The following is a 22444-nucleotide window of genomic DNA, read 5'->3' as shown; positions in this document are numbered from 1 at the left end:
TTTGCTTTAAAACATGAAACATATATATTCTCATTTAAAAAAATAAAGTTGGTATCGCCACAGGAATACAGGATACACCTTAAATGTTGTAAAAATATAAGTACTCGAAAATATCGTCTATAATTACATTTAAAAATTAAAAAAAAAATCAGAACTTGAATATACGCATAGTTTAAGCATAAAAATGGAGTGTGTCTGTTTGAAAAATCACTTTGTATAGTAACATTTATATCAACAATACAATAATAAGCACAAAAAAATAATGGTACAAGGTACATATTTTCATATTAATAGTTTTATACAAACATTATTGATGTTTCCCAATTTTATCCTAATGAAATTGATGAAATTGTAAAACCAATAGACTGTTTTAGGAGCCACTGCAAGTCATTTTGCTCCTGATCCATCTATGTACAATTATGTATATAGCTACAAACAGAAAGTTATATTTTAAGGATCTATTAGGTATTTAGGTCCTTGGCTAAATGGGTCCTATAATATTTGCTTGCACACCCACCAATATATACTAAGTTGCGGCACTGGTATTTGACTATCATTCTTGTAAAATGTGCTCTGCAAATGCCTCAAATCAATAATTATTAGTTATATATTATTTTATTTTAATGAAATATTATAAAATGTTAACAGGTAATTTGTTTATTTTTCCAAAACCTGGAAAGTCAAATGGTATTATTTATATCCATTTACATTAGCCATTAACGTTTAAGTCAAACTGGCACACAACATAGGTTAATACTCAATAGTACGATTATAATATTGTGTATATTTTGGATTTCAAGCTATGGCATATTATCTTAGTGTTGCTGTTGATGATGGTTTACAAGTGCGGCGCCGTCTGCATGTGTGTGCTCCTCATTTCAGTTCGATGGGTATACTGCGGAAGCATAGTTCGACCACCGTGGTATTTAATACAGACCGGATGCCGGGCGATATCTTGATCAGCTCACGTATATCATGTTTGGCTTGACTAAATGCACGTGTGATGCGCATGTCATATGAACGCCTATTTTCTTTACACGGACAACCCGAACGAAATGATATCCATATCCGTGTCCTCGGATTTACTGTAGCCGCGACCCTTAACCGATTCCGTGCAGCAAACAATGTTTTCGATTAAATATGTTATTAGCACGTATTATCAGTGACGTCCAGTCTATTATTTTCAAGGTACACTTATTATAATTATAGAGTGACTAGATAATGTATATTTTATCAATTAAATTATCAATTATGTGTGTCATTTGGGGGCCACACTGGGTGAAAAAGGGAAATTTAATGATGAAAAATAAAATGAATATAAAATGATTCATTAAAAAAATTATTTTTAAAGAAACCACATCCACATGCATCCGTTTGTTTCTATAATATTTTTATTATAATCATAAATCCAGTCAACAGCCCACTCACGAGATTCGTACTTAAATGGAGTAATTCATTTGCGTTTTTGTAAGGGTGGTGTCGTGGTGATCATTATTTAACATCACTGAATTTTATATATTATACGACGATAAGGTTAATTTTGTTGTTAATGAGTTATTTTTTTTACATTTATATGAATTAATTATACATCAATTTATGAATATTGAATAATGTACTTCAGCAACATGTTGTTTATGTTAAATATGCTCACAATAAATCAAAAGTGGGGAAGTTTGAAATTAAAAAAAAAATGAACTTGCGAGTCGTCTAATGAAGATTATTCGACGTTAAGAAAATAAAGTTATAATTATAACTTTTAACAATATATATTGAACTTAGAAGTTAATTGAACGAATACAATAATGTAAGTATATCTTTTTTTCAATAATTTGTCTCTTGGGTGGTATATGCTTCTTCGGGTTCTACCATCTCTTTAAAATCTATTGATTTATAATTTGATTTAAATAAGTCTTTGAAATTTGTTGAACATCCTTGTTCACAGTGGTCGAAAACAAAACTGTTGTTCTTTTGTCCTAAAAATAAATCGCGATCTTATTTACAAAAACCAACATTTTAATTTTTTTTGCATATATTTATAAAAAAAATGTTTTTATTATTATTATTTTATAATTTCATATATCGTAATTTGATATGTTTATTGGATGTTAGCTGTCTTCATTATTTTTGTGGTATAAAAGTACAGATTAGATAATTTAGCTCTTGATATAGTTGCATTAATATATGTGGTTCGCGAACATAGTCATGTTGGCCACCACTGTTATATATCATTATTAATGTGTTGCTCTACCCTCTACGCATAAATGTAGTCAAATTGTCTGTACAATGCGCCGGACAAGCCGAGTAATGTGATACACAATGTTCAAGGGACCGTCACTTAAATATCCAAAACAAAGTTTTATAAAGTGCCTACTTCTAATTGGGACTACTCTGCCACACATTCTTCAGTGCATACACCTATTTCATCGTTATCTATTTTAGACGGATAACATCAACACGACTGCAAAAAAATTTAAATCACATTCGAGTGATTAATTTATTGTAATTTATAGGTGTAACATATTGGTAGACTGAAAGTAGCGTAGGAAGACTCGTCGTTAGCGCCTCTGGAAATCTTAGAAAAAAGCGCCTTTTTACAAATTAACAAAATTGACAAATGTATACAGTATACTAGTATACTTAATGAGCTCATTAATAACAATATTTAATGGAACATTGATGGAACAATTTGGGACTTTCCTTATGCTGTTTTTATAATATTATTAAATTCACACGTAGTGTGTATAAATAAACAAAACCATACACATTTCAAAATATGTATAAAATGAAAAAAATTGCCGTATTGAAGGTAAAAAAAAAATACTACTTTTGTTTTTGTAGGTACACTTCATCATACCTTTGTTGCGCCACTACTTGTGTGATATCATTACTGATAACATATTAAGTTCCTTTTTTATTGGGACAGTCTCGTTTTTCGGTTCACTGTTATGCTGTATCGGTGTATTCTTTGGTAACTAAAATGTCCTATTTTCAGAAAGTAAGTTAAAAAAATAAAAAAAATAATTTTCTGTTGAAAAATAATTTTTACTACCTACATATTTTACTGTGAAAACGTAAAACATTTTGCTTCCGATTTTTATATTGATGTACCGGAGAATGAATGAGTTATAAACGATTTATGGTGTTATATTATATTAACTGCGTTATCAAAATTTTGTATTAAATACCAAGAACAACATATTTTTTATTCTCTCTATGTGGTTTTTTTTGTCTCGTTTAGACCTAGAACAATTAATATGTGATAATTTATATTTAAAAAGTGATAAGTGATAACTGATAGTAAAGAAACGTTGTTTATTTTATTTCATTATTACCTATGAATGTTACTTGGTAATACATATTTATATGGTCATTTAAAATTTGCAGACAAAAATCAACAAATAGATTACAATATATAAGTATAGAACCACAAATAAAAAAATAAAAATGTATAATAAGTGTAATAATAAATATGTGTTTCTTATTACCTCTACCTAGTTAAAATCACAATTGAAAAAAAAGATAATTATACTGGAATAATGCTTAACAAACACGCCTAACATAGGTAGTGGTAAGATGAATGCTAAGATATTTATAAAGCGAAAACATTATGGAAACTGACAGGAAAGTAAGAACGGCAGCTAATTACTATAGAAAGAACGTACTAAGGAAATATTTTCAAATTTGGAAAAAATATTCAAATCACAAACAATGTTTAACAAACAAAATAATGCAAATACCAAGCAATAATTATTTGGGTTCAAAGGTACGTAAATAATTATCTATGATCTATCTATTTATCTATATATGCAATATATAGTAATAGTTTACTAGGTATATTATTATAGAAATAAATACAAATAATTAATTTTAAATATTTATATTACAATCAAGTATAAATTTATTTTTAAGCCGATTGTACAGTTTGACTGTAAAATATTAGATTTAAAGAAGAACGATAATGACCAAAAGGAAAAAGAAGTTGTATATACAAATATTGCTAGTACAAACAAACATTTAGATAATACAATTAAAGAGGAAACGATAAAACTTAGGTACAGTTTTAAAAATATACTTGATATATACTTTATATTTACATATGTATGTATTTTTTATTATTGATCTTAAAATACATTGACAACTGTCAATTTGGCCATTAGTATATGTACATTATGCTATTTACATTTTTTATAAATTAACTTGTACAATTCATTGTTTTTAAGGAATTAAATTAAGTTCTTAATGTCTAGAGGGTTCAGTGTTCAGTCCTAGAGCTTGGAAAATTTTTTCTGATAATATTATGCGGAATTGGTAACGGTAATGTTGGAATGTTCGACAATCGATGATGATAAAGTTAAGAGAACGCCACACCTAAATAGCTGCATGTGTTTTCGCCATCTTACAAGTACGTAACATAGCAAATTTACAAACAGCAAATCACGTTTAGCTCCATTAGTTTAAAAATTAGAATGAATTAACCTATCATGAAAATTGATAGTAAGAACGTTATTTGTGTTTGTATGTTGGTTTTTTACGATAGTTTAATTTTTTAGCAAGTTATGCGTATATACTATATAATATAGTGTAAATTAAAAATGCTCATAACTCACTTAAAAACAGAATAATCGTAAAAAACCAACATACGAGTACAAAATACAAACACAGATTATGTTCTTACCATTAAGTTTCATAATAGGTCGATTCGCTCTAATTTATAAACTAACGGAGTTAAACGCGATCTTCTGAGTGTAAATTTGCTATGGCCTATGTTATGCACTTTTAAGGCGAAGACAACACGTGCAGTTAGATGTTCCGTCCTCTTTTAAAAGTTAGAAGAACGCCGCATGAGTCACATAATAGAGGTTCGTTTTAACTCATCGAGAGGTCATGTGTTATGTGTTTATGTCTAATCTGGAGTCGGTTAATTGCGACTTCTTCCTTTCTACTGTGTTCGGGATTATGTTCCATAGGTTGATATATTGTTTTTTTTATTTGGTTAAGTTTGATGTTAAGATTTAATCAGCGCGAGTGCCATTTATTGTTAATGTATGGGTTAATTACGTTCTTCATATCTGAGTATATTTAACTATTAAAGTATTTATGCTTGACGACGATAATGAAATGATTAAATTGTGTCTGCTTCTTGGTCGGCTCTTTCATGTTCTGTATGTTTGAACCGTTAATAGATTTTTCAATTTTTAGAAGTGTCGGATACAAAAAAAATTTGCGTGAAATAGCTAATTCACAATCTCTTTCGGGTATTTAATCAAGGTTTTAAAAAATATCTACATATTTTATACACTATACTGTTCATATGGATAAGGTGTAAGCTACCTAGGTAATGTGTACATTACCCATTTTCGTACTCTACCAGTAACATATATATTATGTATATTGTATATATATATATATATAGAGAGAGAGAGAAATATGGAGTGTATATCGAATTTTTTATAGGTAATATATAACTATATGATTACATGTAATATTTATATACAACTTTTCTCGCAAACTTAAGTATTAAATTTGAAATAATTAGTATAAAAAATTATTTTTTATGATTAATCATTTTTAATAATATTTTAATTTTAAACTTGTTATTTGCAATTGATTTTAAATATACTTATTAAATCTATGAACATTTAATTTTAGGAATTTTATTTTAGAGAGTTTATGGAAAAAGTGTAGTTTAATTGTAACAAACAAACGATATAGAACACGAAATGAAAAAATAACTATTGAACAATCACAAAAGTATAATAAATGTTTCAAAAAAAATATGATTATAGTGTATTGTGCATTATTATTATTCAAAACTACGTGGAAAATGTGGTATAGGTATTCTAATATAATTGAAAAGAAAAGGTGACTACATTTATTGTAAATTTTTAATTGCCTACTTGGCTATTTATAAGCTAATGGGCAATGTCACAATGAAACATATATAATATTCTGTATTACCTATGAATAAATGTTGATATTTTTATTTGGACTTTTATATCTCATACAAGTGACACGTACCTACTGTGATAACTTTTGTCGTTGTTTATTGTTGTCTAATAAAAATTGGGGTTTCGTGAGGTGAAGGAAAACACAGACACCAATTGCAAAATTGAGTGGATAAATGTATAATAGATATACAATTTTATTGGATGAAAATTTCAAGATAGATAACTGTTTGTGCGGAAATGATTCTTATCCTACAACTGGTATTATTTAAATCTTATCATTACGATATGCTAATAATCGCGACTACTTATCCGTATTCTTATCTTTCTACTTTCTAGGTATGTCCATTCTCCCTAGACCTCCCAATTTATTATTCTGATTGTGAATTATTATATTTATTATTATTGTGCATTTTGCATATCTATATATTCTATTGGGGTTGGGTTATTTGATAGTTATTATTACTATTCACTTTTTTTATCTTGTCGTAATCTCGTATATTTTATTGAATATTTATCAACTGTGAATTTATTTTATTGTTTCCATTGCGGCACAAACCTCTTGTTTATATTCGTATATTTTACGTGCGCTATAAATTATAATATCACCTTTCACCACACAACTATTATAGTGCGTTAGTGCAGCCATTTACTTCTGTTTTATTTTTATTAATTAATATTCTGTTACAAACTTCAATAAACGAACTCATGCTACAACCTTCTGCGCGAGTTTTTTATCATACTCTTTAGTCCACGTACTTGCCTTGCTTATGCCCGAGATCAGGACTGGTATTCTGTGAGTGCGACGATTTCCATGCCATAGCTTTAAGTAGATGAATTAGTTTTAAGACCTCTTCAATGTTACTGTACTTGTAATTTGTACCTTGTGGTCATTATACTAGACCAAATCGACCACAGGGCCCCTGTCGCTATACAATAACTTGTACCATCCTTTTTATAATCATTATTTTTAAGTCCCATTCTGGTGTGTCGTGTGTCAAGTGTAAAAGAAGTTGCCTATCCAGATCATTTCAGGCGTGCTTGTGTAATTGCATATCGACACCTCCTAAACACAAGAGATTTAAAAAATTATTGTCTTGGATAATATTCTGATTGGTCTTTCAGAATTCAGGTACACCATACTGTTGCAGGGGCGTACAATTACACTGTCTCTCATAAGTCATAATGTTTGGTATGGACGTTTGGTCATCACCACAGCTCTGTTTATTCATAGAACATGACCAAGACAAATCTAACGGTTGCCTTCACCACCAGTTCATATATACGCGTACAGCCGACTCGGTTCTCCGTCCCACCTCTGCAGCGACCAGGTAAGTCGGCAAAGTCGAACAAGTCATGTTGATTTTGTCCTAAAGTGACGGTTAATAAAAAGGAATCTTATTAATAAACTGCAATTCTTGTATTTTATACTTACAAGTTCCGACTTCTGTGGATCTCATCACATATTTTTTCTTCTTGTCACAACTACTCAGTTTCATATAAAATAATATATTTTATTGGAAATTTTACCCCATGTTATCTGACGTGTTTTTAGATGGCAAATTGGATCTAGTTTTTACTTTAGATAGGTCAACATTTTTACGCAAAATAATTTTTTGACAAAATTGATTTTGTATTTTATGGTCCCAACCAACCATATCGGCGTATCAAATAATGATTTCTCTGTTGCGTCAAAAAAATGTAAAATGCAAAGATAAAAATGGTCACACTACGAGAAAACCATCGCATTTCATGATAACACAGATGCGGCGTGTAGAATCGAGGTGAAGAGATACCGTACACCTCAGCGGATCAAATGTGGTTACAAGACATGAACCGTGGTAATCTGTGTTATGTACCGTTGTCTATTTATTATCTAATTATTAGAGATATCCCTTTGATTTCGAATTATATAGTGAAAAAACTTGAACTTTGAAGCGAAGTCTGTACCGGGTATTCGTAAACCCCATATAAGTACTTCATGGTATCGGACAAAAAATGTTTCCCAGTCAATGTATTTTGTTGTACATAGTTTAATTGTTTTCCATTGTGCAGCACTCAAAGTGTAAAGTTTATTATATACCATACATATAATCGACGACATTAATTTCAAAATAGATATACAAATTTTAAATTATTATTGAAGATTATAGTACATGTTGTATTATGGAGGGCCGTATTAGCGCATATGCATTATAGGCACTGTGCCTAGGGTCTACGAACATTTTTGAGGATTACAAAAATAAAATGTGTGGCTACTACTTTTTTTGTTACAATTATCTTGTTTTATACTTAAATACGAGGGATAAAGAAATTTTCAAATTGTTGTAAAATAAGTTGTTTTTTTATGGTTTTTAATAATTTAATTTTCTATATATTTAGAGACTTGGAGTAAAATGAAATGTTTTTAAGATTTGTTAAAATAAATTATTATCATATAAAAGTTTAGATTTGATTTTTTTTTTGTTTTTAAAAGATTAACACCGAAATTCAACACTTCCTCTCCTAAACAGAAGGTTTTATATTCATTTAAATACAGGATACCACAGGACCGTATAAGCACATAGGAATTAACAACAATGTGCCTTGGCCCTAGGGCTGCAACTGAAAAAAATTTGGGGGAGGGGGTCCAACATTTTTTTTAAATATAAATACTGAAAATGTATAGTCAATTAACTTTATTCACCACTATAAAATGTTTCTATTTTTAAAAAATTCTTGGAGGTCCGGATCCCTAGATTCTCCCCCAGCTATGGCTTTGCCTAGGGCCTAAGATTGTATTAATCCGGCCTGATTTATGGTATAATAAGACAAAAGTTAATAGTTATATATTATGATATTATATATGTCCCTATTTTATACATATTGTATTATATCTAGAAGGAGTAATGACTAATGTAAATAATTGTATTAATTTAATTGGGATTTATTTGGTAATTTTATTGATAAATTCTAAAATGCTATTGTAAATTTAGTATATTGTGTTACGTTGTATAAAACATGTACTACATAATATATATTTCCTTTTTTTTTTTTAATCTAAATATAAAGTAGATAATGTTAATCTCTCTATGACCTATTAAGGAATTCGAAAAGTATAATAATTTTTAATGAAACAAAATCATGAACACAAATGTACAATTTTTACAAGAAAAAATATATTTGTAGATCTGCAAAGCAGTAAGCACGATAAAAATCGTATTTTATACTTTATCAGTGCCGCCATTGTTAAATTTTGAATATAAATATTATTACCTATATTTATATATTATATACAGTGCTATGTAAATTATTTTTTATAAAACACAGCTAAGAAAAAAATTGCACACCTCCCCAAATACAAGAAATAGTTTTTATAGTTGTGCGTATATACGTATTACGCAAAATTTTCTCCTCATTATCATATGGTAAATCTAGTTTAATTACCTATGGTTGGTATATACCGTTACCTTAACCTAAATACCTAATAAGAAATAATTTTTTGACTTTTCCGTAATATTTTTATATAAGTTTATAACTGTATAAAAAACTGCAGATTAGAATTTTAAAATAAGTATTTTAATTTTTAACCTGCAATAGTGTATAATATGTATATATATATTCTATATAAAGTCACATATAATCGATTTTAAATCAATACAAATTATTTAAGGTATATTTAAATATATGTATACAGACATTATACATACTAATATTTATAATCAATGGTGCTATATACTTTTAGTGTTATATATGTAGTATATATAGTCATGCTTATTAAATATTTAACTATATGTCTATGTATAAAAAGTGAGCTCAGAATCAAAAATTTCTATCTCAAAATATCAAATTAACTAGAACCATTTTATGTTTCAAATTGTTATAAATGTTATAATAATTATAATATATTAGTTTATAGTTAATTATTATTGTTTTTAAATTCAATATTATAGTGTAATATTAAACTTAAATAATTATATACACATATACTTGATGACACGCAGAGTAACTAAGTTATATACGTATTATTATCATGCAGGATGTACTTATCTACTACTTACAGCATATATAGATATCCCTGAAAAAGGTGTTTATTGCAGTAGTATTATTAAATACGATTATATTTATGATAACATTTAGTTAGGTACTAATTATATACCTACTTATTTTATATAAGCTCATTCAGATTATTTACTTGTTACTCGTGTTATTTCATGGTATTCTTACTACATTCAAGTACAAATTAAATAATACGATTCAATTTTCGTTGGCTTACAAATAAAATTCCATACACTTGTAAAATGTATACCTACAACAGTCCAACAATGTCTTTTTAACGAGGGCATTTAAAACGTGGGTGGTCGTTCATTTCACATAGGCAGCGTTAAGTCTAGTTCAACCGAATATTTTCATTGCGTACCCATTTCCCTGAAATTCAATACTAAAACTGTCACTTTGAACATTTCACACGATTTCAAGTATAGATATCCACTACATGAATAACAAGATATACTGCTGGGTTATCCATGTTATAATATAATAATATTTTACTGATTTCATCCTCATTTTTTTTTTAATTTTTAAGATAATATTACATTATTAGACTTTTCGTTTTAGGAATAATATTATAGATACATATTTGAAGTTTGTATTACATGTGTAATAATTAAATTACATTATTATTATATTATTATAACCCATCATTTTGAATTTTAAATCCATTATTCATTAACTTTTCTATAATTATATCGGTTTAAATATGTAATTACAATTTTTATATATATTTTATACGACGATTTACATAACATACAACTGTAACTAATGGCTAATAGTTAGGTACCAATGTATACATATTATATTGATATATTATACTAATTAATCGTATTTATAAATTATCCTTGTATTTTAGGTGTCTACTACAGTACTACGCAAACACAAGGGCTGATACACAAAGTTGGCAATAATTATATTTATTATATTATATTAGCTATTATTATTATAATCACAGCTGATAATTGATATGAATAATTAATGGCAATTTTCGTTGTTTTTTTATATTTTTCTTAGTGAACTATGTATATTTACGGTATACCTAATAGAATACATGTAATTTAGTATATTTTACCTCTATAATCTTATTATATTATTCGATTACATATTATATTTGTTCTATACTTGTATGACGTTGACAATAATTAAAATATGATCTATAAAAATTAAAAAGTTTACGCGCGTGTCGTAACCATTGTTATAGTTTTCTCAGTAGATATTCCAATGAGTATTATGAATTATTATGATGATAATTCATAATAAACCACCTACATTGATCGTATTGAAAACAATTAACAGATTGCATTTAGGCGAATCAAGATAGATTTGTTAAAGCTTACAGGGGTTGTGGTTTATTATTATATCGTATTTTATCGGTATTCACTTTTGTACCGGTTTATTTTTTGATCTTCCCGAGACGAGGGAATGTCTACGGACAAAGCGAATATATTATAGTTTATACTCATTTAATTAATAAAAATAATTGTTTATGAAATAAAATATTGTAAGACATTCAAATATAATCACATATTAAAATTTTTTAATGCCATCATAAATTCTATATTATGCCGTCGTAAACGGCACATAATTGGTACCGCAGCACACCCGTCTAAGTCCGGTTACACGAATAATCTTCAGTATAATCTTAGATTCATCGTCACACGCACCAGCATTTCGTGTAACCGCCGCGTACAGTTAGTTGCGTTTACGCAAGGCGTCAGGCGCTCGACAAAGAATCTATAGTTTTAAACTGTAGTCGAAAAAACTTCTCGCATAAGGGGATGACAGATTGACAGCAGAGGAAATTTACGGATATCCGGTTGGTAAGAACGTTGAATTTCCTAGGACCACAGATGTCACTGATGTCAGTGTTGATTTTTAGATAAAACTTAAAATTCCATTAATGACACGATAGATAGAATACACCTATAATTTATCATAAAATTCATAACGATAATTAATACCAGCGAAATTGTGAACATTTCCTGGAAACGATAATAACGACATTACCCCCACAGATACCGGCAGAAATATCGGCCGATTTGGACGAACGTGCCCCTGTCGGCCGGGTACACCTATTGTAATACATCCATGCGTGTGTACACATATATATTAATTAAAAAACGGAGAGTGGTGCTCGACGGGCGACGGCGTCCGTCGGTGGTACCGCGTTACGGCGGCGACGGCGGCAGTGGTGGCGGCGGCCGGGCGGCGACGTCGTCGAGGAGGATAGTACGTCCTATCGTGCGGCGGCAGTTGCGACGGCGCGGAGTGCTGGCCGTAGGATCGGCGGCGGGGCCCACCCACGGTGGCACCGGCCCCGTGCCACACAAGTAGACGACACCGAGGACCACACGCGCGCGCGCGCGCCTTCGCTATCCAACAACGTACAGTCCCGCGTGCGTGCGCTGTGGTACCCTACTCTTCGGTACGCACACCCGACCCATCGCCGCCATCCCAACGGCTGACGAATAACGTACTCACACACGCACACGTACAACAACTGACAACTGTTGTAGAGGATAATATCGTACATGTATATCTATATAATAATAATAATAATGCTCGTACGTACGTGGTGGTGGTGTATAATAATATTATATATGTGTATAATATATCCGTGTCAACTCGACTAAACGACGACGACGCCAACTTAATCGTCTATTATTATTATTATTATTATTATTATTATGGTATGTTCAAATGTATATAATTGTTCGTTGTGCGTATAGAATAGTTTATTATTATTTTTTTTCACCATTCCACGTAATATAATATTATAACGTAGGCACGAGACGTCGATCTCGCGTTCCACGGTCTATGACGGCAATAACTGCGTCCGCCACCGCCGCATCGTATAATATTATTTTATATTACATTATATTATGTAGCGTGCGCGGCCGCAAGAGTGGTAGTAACGGCCGTCATAAAAATTCGACTGTACCCGCGTCGCGCGCTCGGCGGACGTAATAAGTACGCGAATTGCGTATCACATAATATATGATATATAGGTGGGCACCGAGAGCCGCGCGCGTGAATAGTAAATAACGATGGCGTGCGATTCGATGTGTGCGTGTGTGTGTGTGCGTATGCTCCTCGCGCGTCATTAGTGGCCTATTATACGCCGCCGGACCTCGCGGGTGTTTTAATCGAAGTCGCACAACATATAATAATAATGATATGCTTGCACAGAGACGTGTCCGTCGCGTGACGCTTTGCCGCGTGCGTCCAGTCCTGCACACGGCGACGTGTTGCACATGCACGGCGCTTTAATTCATAATATACTAATAATATGTAATAAACGCATGTGGTCATGTGGAATGTAATGTTATTAATTATTATCATATTTTGATTTTTGATCGTTAGAGAGCATAATCGTCATATGAATCGTCATCATCGGTTGTTGTGTTCGTTTACATATTTCTGTCGAGTGTACGTAATAATGTATTATATATTCGATATATACATGTTTGATTTCGGGATTTTGTTTCACCAATACGTATTCCGAACATAATATAATGTTCTCCATTATCTTCTATAATATTATCTAAATATATTCTCATCCGTATATTTTTTTGAACTGATGCTATTATTTGAATAAAATATAACAACACGAAAATTAAGATTTTGGTAAACCAAACAGGAGTGTGGTTTAATTTAAACAATAAAAAAAATAGAAGACGTACAAAAGTTAAGGCTACCTATTACTAATTAGAAAGCATTTTGAGAAAGAAGCTTATTTGAGGAAGTACGACACTACGACACTATAATATATTTTGTTAACACACGATGAAAATGATATAAGTTGCTACAAAATTACTCTTATTCATATTATTTGCATATACCATAAACTAAATTACAAAAAAGACAGATGACTTGCAAGATTCAATGTTACGAAACGAAATAGCCAAGTCAAACCTTTATTTTATTATTGAAAAATAGAAAAACTATATTCAATAGTTCAATACTTTTACGTTTAGAACAGAGGCGTATTTAAGAATATTTAATGGTGAGCTGAGTGTAAAAGTCTAACTTATCCATAAGATATAGATATTACTATAATAAAATATAGTATATTGTCGATTGGAAAAATAGCTTATAAGCGACAAATGCACCTATGAAGATTTCGTATAAAACTATAAAAAGTATTAAGTCTTAAATATAAAAATAGTAATTTATCAATAAAGAATTTAAGAATATAAAATTGTTATTTTTGTCTGCAGGCCTGCGAACTCTTTTTAATTTGTGAATTGTGGCTCGAGAGTTTAAAAAGGTTGCTAACGACTGATCTATATGATAAGTAGAATGTAAACATTTTTTTTTAGTCGGGTAACTAATAGTATAGAAAAATACTATTAATCATAAAATATATATTATATACTCACTAGTTACTATAATATATAATACCGGTACAAGTTTCAACTTATAACCATCAAATTTTAAAAAATGTTCCAATAAATTATATTTATTTTTTCAATAATTTACATATGAATATAAATTGTAATATAATATTATGCAAATATTACAAATTAAATGTTAGTTTGTACTTGGAAAATGTATAATATATAGTGTTTGACTGAGTTCACGTGAATTTGAATTTTGTATACTGTTATATTTTTTTGTCATCAGTCGCCAATTAAACAAAATTCGTCCAACCCGACAAGTATTTTTGGACGTATACATTCTTGAAATATTTAAAACTATTCGACTAAAAAATCATAATTTCTTAATCATTTTTCAACAGGCAATATATTCATCATAAGCCATTTATAATAAACCAGTACTTTAATATCTTAATTTAACATAAATTAATTAATTACTCGAAAATAGTTGAAAGGAAAGAAACAGGTTATTTCTTTTACAATATAATTTCTTTTAATTATTATTTACATTGCATAAAAGGCATTAAAACAATAAGGCGTGTATATTTTTTCTAAGCTACCTCGCATTATGTTTATGCATTTCGTATAAAATAGAAATGGAATTTCTAAATAAATTATAATAGATATTTTGATTATTACATAGCCTTTAGATGGCGTCTACAGCATTAGAAAGATAGTATTGATATTTTATAACTATTATTTTTATTTTTCACCTGTACAGAACTACAGACCATGACAAATGCATACCTCTACGTGTGAATGATAACTCTGTAACGCACGAGAAGTAATTTAACAATTGAATGCCTCTAACTGTATTGTTAATACTTTAATAGCTTAATCGGCTTTCCAATGATAACCTCCCCTGCTACTCATATTTCATTGGTATCTACTTATTCATTTTGGAAATATTTAAGTTTCAGTGTTAACGTTTTTTTTTTTAATTTTACTTAAATTACTTTGCAGAGGTACGCAAGATTTCGACAATAATATAATATAATATATTTCTCGTATATAATTGTTGTCGTATTCGTTGATAATTTGCACTACTATACTTACTAGGTAATAGGTATATAATATATAGATACCCATAGCCCATAGGACATATAATATAAGACTATAGGAGTTAGAATTATATGTATGTAATTTTTTTTTAATTGTGAATTTGTTATTTATGAATTAGTATTTGGTAGGTATATTCTATTTAATTTCTTTTTCAATCGCTTTCCTTAAAATGTTGGTATAAATAATTGAATGACTCTAGCCTCAGACTCCAATTAGATTACGGAATATTTTTTTCGTATACAATAATGTTTGTTTAATAAAGCAATTATAATGACATTTTATTTTAAGTCTCACTATATTAATATAGTATAATAGATATAACATTAGAGCACCTGCGTATATTCTATAATATACATCATCATTCTAGAATCAATTCATCATAGTTTTCAAAATTATATATTTTAATACCCCGTGGCGTTCGGCCATACGTTCGGCACATGACATTATTCGGTATTGAAAAAATAAAATAAAAAATAAATGAAAAAAATAATAATACAAGTGATCGTATACTCACAATCAGTTTCATTTATGACGATTCGGTCGGATAGAAAAAACTAGTCTTAACGCCGTTTATAAGTGAAATGATCGACCACCCACGTTTAAATATGTATGCGCGTATGGTAAGGTTCAGGAGACATGAGGAAGTGAAATATGTCGAATAACTTTCTATCTATCTTTGTCTCTCTCTCTTTAACTACGTAATAATTAGTGTACAGTGGAAATCCATAGTCAGCAGTCGGCATCAATGTCATCTATTGTCCAGCATCCCCAGATACTGTTACATTTAGTATTTATATGTGCGTACGACAAATACATGCGGCATATAATATTATCATCACTTAGAAACATGGTTTTCTAATGGATGTGTATGAATATTGCATTCGTATATTTATATATCAGTACCTTGTACCTATATACATAAATACAATACCGCAAAATATTGTATTACAACACAATATAATATGACCGTGGGGTATTTACATATTGTATGCGTGTAGGAACTGTAAGAACCCTACATAGTGGTATAATTATAATAGGTACACTAAATTATTATTTCTCTCTTCATAGTAAGCCAGTGACAATGATTAACTGATTTAAAGGTTCATTATCATAGGTATATCTTTTTTTAATTTTAAAATTGATTACGTTTCATATTATTTTTAAAGCTTTTAGAATTATCCACGATATCTATACGCTAAACCTAGATGTACATTATACTTATTTGCATTTTTAGATGGTATATAGTATATACACCGTCGCCGGCGTCACCATGTGTGTACAATTTTTATGAGTGGAGTAAACCAACATTTTGAGAAATGCTTTTGTAGCCCTAATATGCTACCCGATATCTATTTTCTTTAAATGCTTATTACTTATTAGTTATTAGTTATTACTATTAACTATTATTTGTTAAATATATCCAATTTTTATTAACTAAAATTTTCAGAAAAATGTCTTGTTTAGGAATATGAAACTCAAAATGTGTGTTATAGTTTAAAAAAAGTAAGAAATTTAAAAAAATGATGATAATAAAAATTAAAAAATATATTATTTTTTTAAATATTATTTTATGATGACTAAATTATATGAAATAAATATTTCAAAAACGAAAATGCTTTTTGAAAAAATGAATGTTTTTATTATTTTATACGTGCATATGGGTAAAAACTAAGTGGGTAATATATATATTTTAAAAACTATAATTAAAAATAGTAAAAACTTCAAAAATTGTATAATATAGTAATATAATATCTATAGAAATATATGGCATATATATATATATATATATATATATATATATATAGATATTTACTATATTATGTATTTATGTTAAACATATTGTAAAAGATATGGTTTGTATTTTAAGAATTCTGTAAGTGACTAAACTACCTAAACTATAATGCATAAACCGTTTCATTTCAGAATTAACACTGCTGTCGCTGCACAAAAAAAAAAGACATTCAAAAACATAAATGGGCTCTATAATAGAGTTGATTTTAACGTGTATACTGTATTTATTTATTGCTTTATATCTACCTAATTATGGCTTAACGCTTTTACATTTTATGACATATAGTAAAATACGACTTATTTCTTGACATTTACGAATATTAATTATTATGTCATATACTTTTAAATTGAAATAATATTTATTGGAACGATTAAATGAATATAATTAAAATGTATATGATATACATTATACACAATACATGCAGTAATACAGTATGTACGTAAACCAATTTTAAAATTTCAGTACCAGGAGAAAAAACTTGTTTTAAAATTATAAGAATAGCTGTTAACTGTTGATTTTATTTTTGATAGTAAGTAATTTATGTTGCAAAAATATTAATGATTTTTAATTCAATATTATAGCTTGGTTATTTGAACAATTTATAATAATTCATAGCAATACTAATACACAGGTTATATATTTAATAGTGTGGTATTATTAGTTCTTAATTATCTACGGACTATTATAAAAAATTAATAGATCATATAAAATATTTTAAGTTTTCGAAGAATAATGAATTGTAATACTGCTGTATTGAATAAACTATATTAATTGCATGTATTTGAAGTTTTGAAATTCCTTAAAAGATATAATAAGTGATATCAAGGATAACAATTGTGTCGTATCTGCAATTTGTTTTTCTTTAGATCTATATACGTAATACTATGGAACATCTAGTTTTTAATAAATTATTCAACAGTTTTAAATTGATTTGTATGTATGCATAATAGATACTTTATAGTACGATTAGTATACCTACGTAATAAGCAGACAATGGTACATACACTTAAACAAATTGCTATTTCATCGATATAGAACAATATTCCGAGTGACCTTTATAAGAATTCTGGCCAGTATTTCTGTTTGTTATATTATTATTATTTTTTAATTGATTAATCACCAATGTATAACGGACCAATACTATAAACCGTTTTCGAAAAGTATTAATGTTGGGTGTGCATACAATACCGGCCAAGTATTTCAATAACGATTTAAAGTTGCAAATAAAGAGATATAACATTGAAAGAAAACATAGTGGAAAAGAAGAATAAGAAAATAAACATGGATCGAACGTCAAAATTGTCTGGCTATTTGTACATAAAATACCATTGTGATAACTGATAGCATCGTTTTGTCCTCAAACTTTATTATGCTGTTTTCCATGCAGATGGCTCGGAACAATTGACATGTTTATTTATGCAAGCCATTCGATCGTCTTTTACGAGGAAATACCAACGGTCAGAGAATATATTACTATTAAATGCTCGGTATTTGCCGGCGATTTCTAGAAAATGTACACAACCTGAAAGCTTAATTTGAGTTTATGTGTATACTATTTGTATATTATGCATATTATTTTTACATTGATTCCGTGTACAATGAAACCCAATATCTTCTCAAAAAAATATGTAAATAATTATTATAAAACAGTATTTTTTTGTAGTAATTGAAACTCAGTGTATAGACTTAAAAAAAACTTATAATATACGTAATATTTATTTGTAACGTTTTCATATGAAGGTCCGCGTTATATCTATATATCAATCTAAATTATAAAATATTCCATCAACACACGAAGCACCTCCCAAGTAGCAATACATTATTCAACAGATGTAATATTAAAGATATAATATTATTATAATGTTATAATACGTGTGAATAATGTTTTATCAAGTGTCGGCGTTGTAAGCGATTTACATTCCGACAATAATCATGACAATAAATAATTATTGTCGGTAAAAACAGGTAAAAACTAATTATGTTTGCATAAGATCAATCGACCATAAGCATTGCGTGTGTACTCGTGTGTTACTGCCAATCTGGCAAATCTCATAAAGGCCCAGGCAAAGCATTAATTGCCGCGAAAAAATGTTGTACTTACATTTTTTCCCCAGCTAACCTAGTTGTGGATTGTGACTAACACTGTTAAAGTGTTAAGGAAAGATAGTAAAAACTATACATTTGATATTGTAATAAAAGTAATAAGATAAATAACGTCGTCATTAAATTATTCAATATATGTATTAGAAAAAGTAGAAAACGAAGTATTTTTACAGATGATTTTATTTAAATATTGCATTAAAGTATTAAGATTTATTTGTCTAATTTATCAGTTATTTTATGAAGTTATGAAACTAAAATTTTGCTCTAAGCAAACTAAGAAGATATTAGATATAGATATGTGTTCTATTTATGCTGCTTAGCTTACAACTGTTAGGTTTCAGGTTTGACAACAATTTATTAATTTAACAGCTTTAGATTTTTGTGTACGAACAACTTAGTAACTAGAAAAGGTATACTGTGCAGTAGTGTTTATAATGGTTTCCCGTTGCTTTCTGTACTAGAGCGATATTTCTTTGATATCTCTTTCTTTGGATATTTCTCTTCCTATTGAGAGGGTTGCCTGTGTTTGGTTCGAATCGGTGACTACGCGTATATTGGCGGATTCCGCTTGACCATTTCGTTTAATTAGTACTTAATAAATAATTGTTGAAAAATAAAATTTAAGCACAGAATATTTTTAATTTTAATATACAATCTAACAATCTATATCAACGTGTTTTGCATATATTTTTCAATTTATATACTTAACAAGAACTTGACCCATGATGAACGACTTTTACATTTTTTCAAATAATATTATATTTTAACAACATACGTTTATTCAATTTTCCAAACCAAAAATTCGATTTGATAATAATAAATGTTATATCGTAGATGCCATTTGTTATAAAGGAATTTTGTTGCTAGAAATCTGAGTGGATTTTTTGACATTAATCTCGAAGATTTGTAAACAAATTTATGATGGTTTAGAATGCCCGTCTATATTGCAGTATCGTGTTCATTTTATATATTTAGTATAATACAAATGCATGTATTGAAATTGAATACATTTAATATTCATTATTCTTGAATATTAAGTGTAAGGATAATTGTTGGTTCGATCATGATTAAATAATGGAATAAAAATTTTATTTTTTTGTGATGTTAGTACCTATAAACTTTATTATAGGTACTACGTAGGTACCTACCTACATGGCTACATATACATTGGTCACTATAATATGAAATTACCATGAGTAGAAATATTTAAATCACAAATTCATAACTCACAGCATACTTAGATAACACTTATAAGGAAAATTTAAAAGTTATAATAATTCTTGAATAAATTTATAATTATAAATTTAATAGGTCATAAATTAATATTTTGAATTAGGTACTAAAAAAAAATATGAAACAATGGTATAAATAAATTTAACTTAAAGACAGTTTTTATAAATTTCAAATAATACATGTATTTTAAAATATCATCTATTCTGTTTATATATATCTCCAAAATAATTGACCTTTAAAATGTGTAGCTACAGTATGAGTTACTCTGTCGGAAAAGGATGAATAAATTGCAATTTAAATTTAATTTAAAAACCTAAACATGTTGTATGATTTAATGCGTATCAACACTATCAACAATATTAATTAATAATTATTAATAATATATGTATGGTTATTTATTTAACGTAAGCCATATATTATATCTATATGTTATATATATATATATATATATATGTACATATTATGTATTCATTTTAATTTATTTTGTTTAATTTTTAGTTTCAAAATGTACAAATTTTTTCAATCTTCATACTATATTTTATTATTGTCTTCACATATAATATTTCTTGTATGAAATGTAATTACATCTTTACACGAAATGATTTATTTAAATTATTCATAATATTTTTGTGATCCTATTTACTATATTGACTAAGGAAAAATTATTATTTTATCTTATTTACTAATACACGAGTAATATAAAAGTATACTGAACTTATATATAATATTATAGATATATGTAACCGACTTTCTTGTTCTATACCAGCCATGTAACTGCGCGAGTGCGGGTACCTATTTATATACATATATAAATATAATATGATAAACCTATTGCATACATAGGCGCATAGTTACAATGTTTAATAGAAAACAAGCTAAAAAAATATACAAAATAAGTGATTTATTAAAAATTAATTAATTAATATCTTGATTAATCTTATCTTTTGAGCTGATGAACCATATTTTACGAATATAAGTTTATTTTGGAACGCAGACCAATTTAAAAATATATTATAAAATATAAGACTGTACAAGTATACAAGGTTTATATATAGTTTTAAGTAAATTTTTGTATATACTGTACTCGTATTATGATCTACGAATCTACCTAATACCTAAATATGGTGTAAATGTGTATTAATCTATATAAAGTTTAAACTTTAGCTACTGCAGGCTATAAATAGGTATATAATACTATTATATATTTATAGTACTAAGATAATATTGAATTTAAACACTTACAAAAAATGTATATACATATATACTTAAAATATTCTTAATTTGACAGCTATAGCTATAGCTATATTATATTCAGAATAAAGCTAAAGCCAAGGAATAAATAGTTTTACGTTGGTATATGTTTGTTTTTGTGTCTTTCTTTATGTTTGGGAGGAGACAATTTATTAGTCTAATTTTCAACATTGATGTCATCTATAAGTCTCAATTTTATCTACCCGATTGGTACTTTGGGAGGTAAATATCAGATTTCAAATCATTCCTTTTTTTATAATTAAGAAAATTTGAGGAAAACAAGAAATATTTAGGTACTCAATATTAAATTTTGATGAAATTTGACGAAAGATTTTTATAACTAGAAATAAAATCTGTATAACTGTATAAATAATATATTCTTATTTTCCGCGATTTGTCTTATAATATTATTAATTAATGTATGCATTTTAATTGAACAGTTTCATCATTAAATGTATAATTTTATTTCCTATACACGATACAATTTGTAAAATATTTAGATTCATTGTGAGCTATTTATATTTTATATCATAAACATATTATTTACATAATTGCAGAATTCTAGTATTTTAGACGTATATAATACTTGCAATATTGACTTATATAAGTAAGTTAAGTACAATGTTGTTGGCAAAACTTAATTCAAC

The 22444-nt window shown here is 28.3% G+C and overlaps 1 protein-coding gene across 1 annotated transcript; it reads left to right on the top strand.

The window, feature by feature from the left end:
* The first annotated feature begins 3607 nt into the window (after nucleotides 1-3607).
* Nucleotides 3608-5866, top strand: LOC132930275 (uncharacterized). The gene is made up of 3 exons (XM_060996052.1): nucleotides 3608-3763; nucleotides 3910-4052; nucleotides 5650-5866. The coding sequence occupies exons 1-3, from the start codon at nucleotides 3608-3610 to the stop codon at nucleotides 5864-5866; spliced, it is 516 nt and encodes a 171-aa protein (XP_060852035.1).
* The last annotated feature ends 16578 nt before the right edge of the window (nucleotides 5867-22444 follow it).

Source organism: Rhopalosiphum padi, chromosome 1 (assembly GCF_020882245.1).
Source record: "Rhopalosiphum padi isolate XX-2018 chromosome 1, ASM2088224v1, whole genome shotgun sequence".
In the NCBI taxonomy this organism is placed as follows: domain Eukaryota; kingdom Metazoa; phylum Arthropoda; class Insecta; order Hemiptera; family Aphididae; genus Rhopalosiphum; species Rhopalosiphum padi.
The sequence above is the reverse complement of the archived record's forward strand: the minus strand, read 5'-3'. Positions and strand labels throughout refer to the sequence as shown.

Bases quoted from the DNA above. Each gene is read 5' to 3' on its own strand.
- LOC132930275 (XM_060996052.1), top strand. From the start codon at position 3,608: ATGGAAACTGACAGGAAAGTAAGAACGGCAGCTAATTACTATAGAAAG. The intron at 3,764-3,909 runs GTACGTAAATAA...TTTATTTTTAAG, and splicing joins ATAATTATTTGGGTTCAAAG to CCGATTGTACAGTTTGACTG. The intron at 4,053-5,649 runs GTACAGTTTTAA...ATTTAATTTTAG, and splicing joins GAGGAAACGATAAAACTTAG to GAATTTTATTTTAGAGAGTT.